The 4,332-nt window shown below is 31.6% G+C and overlaps 1 protein-coding gene across 2 annotated transcripts; it reads right to left on the bottom strand.

The window, feature by feature from the left end:
* Nucleotides 1-383: 383 nt before the first annotated feature.
* Nucleotides 384-3,220, bottom strand: LOC126697144 (probable 2-oxoglutarate-dependent dioxygenase SLC1). 2 transcript variants are annotated; one of them, XM_050394012.1, is made up of 4 exons: nucleotides 2,747-3,217; nucleotides 2,377-2,624; nucleotides 894-1,236; nucleotides 384-779 (listed from the first exon to the last, which is right to left on the bottom strand). In XM_050394012.1, the coding sequence occupies exons 1-4, from the start codon at nucleotides 3,032-3,034 to the stop codon at nucleotides 534-536; spliced, it is 1,125 nt and encodes a 374-aa protein (XP_050249969.1). In that variant the 5' UTR covers nucleotides 3,035-3,217; the 3' UTR covers nucleotides 384-533. The 2 variants fall into 2 exon arrangements, with proteins under 2 accessions (XP_050249969.1, XP_050249970.1); XM_050394013.1 differs by having other exon boundaries at nucleotides 547-756; nucleotides 2,747-3,220.
* Between the last annotated feature and the right edge of the window lie 1,112 nt (nucleotides 3,221-4,332).

Raw genomic sequence — 4,332 nt, 5'->3', positions numbered from 1 at the left:
CGCTCAACCAAGGTCTTCATTCTTGCACAGTAAACAATTGCTCAAACCTTCAACTTTCATTACAACTATTTTCATTAAAAGTTAAAACCAATAAATACAATAAAAATTGTAGGAATTAGCCAATACTCATAAATCCTAACAACACATCAAAAATAGTGTCGAAAGAGATTGAGGTTTGAATGACTTGTGATTTATAATGACTATTAATAAGATTGAGGTAAGAATGACTTGTAATTTATAATGACGATTAATAACTGTCAAGGTTGACATTTCAATAAAAGAAGTCCATATTTTAATTAACTTTTGCACTTGTTTTTTTTGTTACTTTTCGATGCAGACAGTATCCAATTAGTACTTTCTTAATTAATGTCTAAGGACGCCTATTAACAAAAACCTTTATTATATCCCATAAAAAAAAAAACCTTTATTATAACATAATTTTCAAAAGTCAATTATTTAGAAATTCCTCACATCCCAATAATCGTCGCTACACCAGTGCTGGAAAAATAAAACTGCTCAGACTTCATGACCCCTTAAGTCAATTTCCTGGACTCCAGGAAGCTCTTTCTCTTGGATTCACTGGAAGAACTATAGTCAAGAAAACTGGCAAAGTCTGTATCCAGATAACGCCTTGGATTGTCCTCATTGACGAGTTTTGGTGACGGCTGAACCACGATGTTGAAGGGCAGGCTATGCAATGAAGCAATGGAAATTCGAGACTTTGAAGGATTGACAAGAACCCTGTGAATTAAACTCCTGTATTTACCATTGCTAAATATCTGTTAATCATTGTAAAAGAGAGATGAAAAAAAAAAAAAAAATTAGATTATTCCTTGAAGTTCTTGCAAAAGAGATATATATCTCTAATGAAATTCAACAAACTTTTGGCAAACCTCAAGATGGTCACCAATGTTGACAACCAAAGAATCAGGAAGTGGTTCGACTGTGACCCATCTTCCTTCATACTGTATCTGGAGACCCTGAACTTCATCTTGGAGAAGAAGTGTGAGTAAGCCATAGTCCGAATGGGGTGGCAATCCTAGTGTCAAATCAGGTTCAGGGCATGCTGGATAGCAATTCACCACAATGAGTTGGCTCCCATCTTTGAATTCTCGAAATTCATCATTTTCGTTCTCATTTTTAGTAATATCCTTCAATCCTAGGCTCTCTAGGATGGCCTCCGTTAGCATTAGATACAAGAATTTAGTATTCTTCGAGTAGTCAAGAACCGCTTGCCTATTCAAATGTTTAAAAGGTATATATATTAATAATAAACACAATTGACTCTTGCAAGCAAGTAAAATAACGAATGATTTTATAGTAGGTAAGCTAAAAACGAGTAACCATTTTTAATCTTTGGTTTGGGCGGGTTAATGAATTCTATCTAGCTAGCTTTGCCATATCTATACACCATTAATAAAATGACTAACACTACAACCAAAAACTATTTTACAATATTTTTATAAAATGTTGATGTGGTCAATCTCTTATTGGTAATTATTTAGATCTACCATTAATATTATTTTTTCATTTACCAATAATCACTTATCACATTAGCAGTTTGTAAATTTTTTTATAAAATAGTTTGTATCTTTAGCATTATTCTAATAAAATTAAGTCAGACAAAATTTGGATACAAACTTGGTTGTAGACAATGATTACAACTTCCACTAAAAAATTTAACATAAATACATATTTTGAAAATTTCATTGTTAGATTACATTTTTTTTTTTTTTTTTTATATTCTTAACACACATGTCAAGATTTTTATCAATTAAATGTTATTTACTATTCGATCCATAAACTTATTCTTTTTGCATAATTGTAGACTATAAAAGTTTGAATTTTAAATATTTAATTAATGACATAACTATTAATTTTTGATCTTATGAAAATTTTGTATTTGTGAAAAAAATAAGAAAAAAATGTAATTTAATTGTGGATTTGCCAAAATTCACATTTAATAAGTATATATTGAATAAAGTTGTAACTATTGACTATAACTAAGTTTGTGACCAAACAACTTATAAAATTATAAATAAATACTATAAAGTAATAATGTAATTTGAAAATTTATTATTATTGCTATTATTATTTTGTTGGTAAAATTTGTTACACACGTCCTATACAGGTGGAAAGACAACTGATCTGTGTGCAAGTTAGTGTTTTTCCACTTGTGTACATTTTTTTATTTATTTATAAATTCAGAAAAATAAAGTACCACAATAATGGTAGTATGGGAGAATCTAATAATTGTTACCTAGTTAAACTATTAATGGTAGGTTCTAGCTCAACTGCTCAGCTAAAAGTTTAGGGGAAGAAGAAGAATTACTGGTGTTTGAGTTTGTGGGATGAGAGAAGGTGAACTGTCATCACCTTAGGTCCACAGGAGAAGAAGGCCACAGAGGAAGAACATCGGACAAGGGCTGGCAGCTTAGCTTTAAGAAGTCTCTCCAACAAAACACATCATCTTTATTCTGGTTGGAGCTTGTCCCATACCTCACCGGTGAACGCATATCTGTGGACATGTACTTTGATCTCTCCTCAAATGGAAGCTCAAAAAACCTTTTGCTTACATCAATTATGCTTTCAATTACATCCTTTGGAATGTCATGGTTTACCAACTGCATCAAATCCAAGAGAAAAAAAAATTAAAAAAAAAGAAACTTAAGGGTTGAGAAAGTTTCAATGGCATATGATCTCAAGGCCTTGAAGATGAAGAAAACTTGAGGCTATATATACGTACCTGGAAGAAACCAAATTTTTCGCAGGCATTTTTGAGGGAGTTGATAGCTTGTGATCTATTGGAGCCTTGCAACTTTGCAAAATCAATAATGGGTAGCTTTAGATTGGGGTTGCTAGCACTAGAATTTCCGTTCCCTGAATTGGGTCGGTCAGGGATCGGCCATATGTATTTGGTTGGAACTTTTGTTATCCCTCTCTCACATAAATGTTTCACTCCTTTTTGTAATTCGCTTTCCATTGACTCATTTTCCCCGTTGGTTTCAACTGCCAAACTCGTTCCAGCTGACATGGCCGATAGAAGGTACTGTCTTTAGAGAGACAATCTGTAATGATCAAAATTTATAGTAAACTGTGTGTTTGAGAGAGAGAGAGAGAGAGAGGAATGGAGTAAAGATCCAGGGAGTAACAGCAACAAAGATGTGAGTCAATTGCTCCTGTTCCATTTTAAGCAATAAATAATGCAACAAAAATAAGGTCTTGTTCTCTGGCATGCAATAAATAATGCAACAAAATAATTAATATAAAATATAGTGATACACTTTTTTTATTTTATTTTGAGAATAAATATGATACACTTAACTCATAAGAACTCAATAAGAATGAGTTCAACTATATTATATTAACTACTTATTCTACTTATCATTAGTTAATATGAGATTGTGCTCACAAGTGTATACCTAAGACAAATTTAATCAAATTAATCACAAGCCATGATAAAATTTTTATATATAACATCTCTTTCATATAGAGTGGAATTAAAGTGAGTGTGCGAGTTACCTTAGAAAGATAAATGTTATATATTTCCTTTATGTCAAATACCACTTCGCGATGAGGTCAAAATATTTGCACTTTGTATATTTAATATACAAACTAGCTATTATTATGGTGGCAGGTTGTAATTAATATACAATAACACTAGCTATATTAATCACTACCTACTACCTCAAATTGTAATTTACTAGAAATAATACGGAACACCCTCATAAAAAGAAGGCTAAAAGTTACTTTTAGTCCCTACATTTTCAGGCGATTCTCATTTTAGTCCTTACATTTTATTTTTATCGCTTTTATTCCCTATCTTGAAAAACGCTTCTCGTTTTGGTCCCTGCCGTTACATCAGAAACGGAGAAAGCTGATGTGGTAAACAGCAGGAATAAATAATAGTAAATTAATGTCCACGTGGCCTAAATTAATAATAAAAAATATTTTTTGGCATTAAAAAATGCCACGTCAGCATCTAAATTAAAAAAATTAATTTATTAATTTTAACTAAATAAAAAAAAAATTAAAAACTAAATTAAACACTAAAATTTACATGAATTGAGATCTAAGTGTGTCTTGAACAAGAACACAAACCCAGATCTAAGAACACGAACCCAAAAATTTAAATCCAAAAATTAAAAATCTCAAAATCACCATTTTCTCAAACCCAGCAATATCATCAAATCCTAAAGCCTCATAGTATCAAATCAATCCAAAAATACAACACAACCAATCCAAACAAAAAAATCTCAAACTCAGAACAACCCATCAACCACCACGTCTGAAGCAAGCCACGAACCCAGGGACAATCACAATGACCAAACC

The sequence above is a fragment of the Quercus robur genome, chromosome 8, assembly GCF_932294415.1.
Source record: "Quercus robur chromosome 8, dhQueRobu3.1, whole genome shotgun sequence".
NCBI lineage: Eukaryota > Viridiplantae > Streptophyta > Magnoliopsida > Fagales > Fagaceae > Quercus > Quercus robur.
The sequence above is the reverse complement of the archived record's forward strand: the minus strand, read 5'-3'. Positions and strand labels throughout refer to the sequence as shown.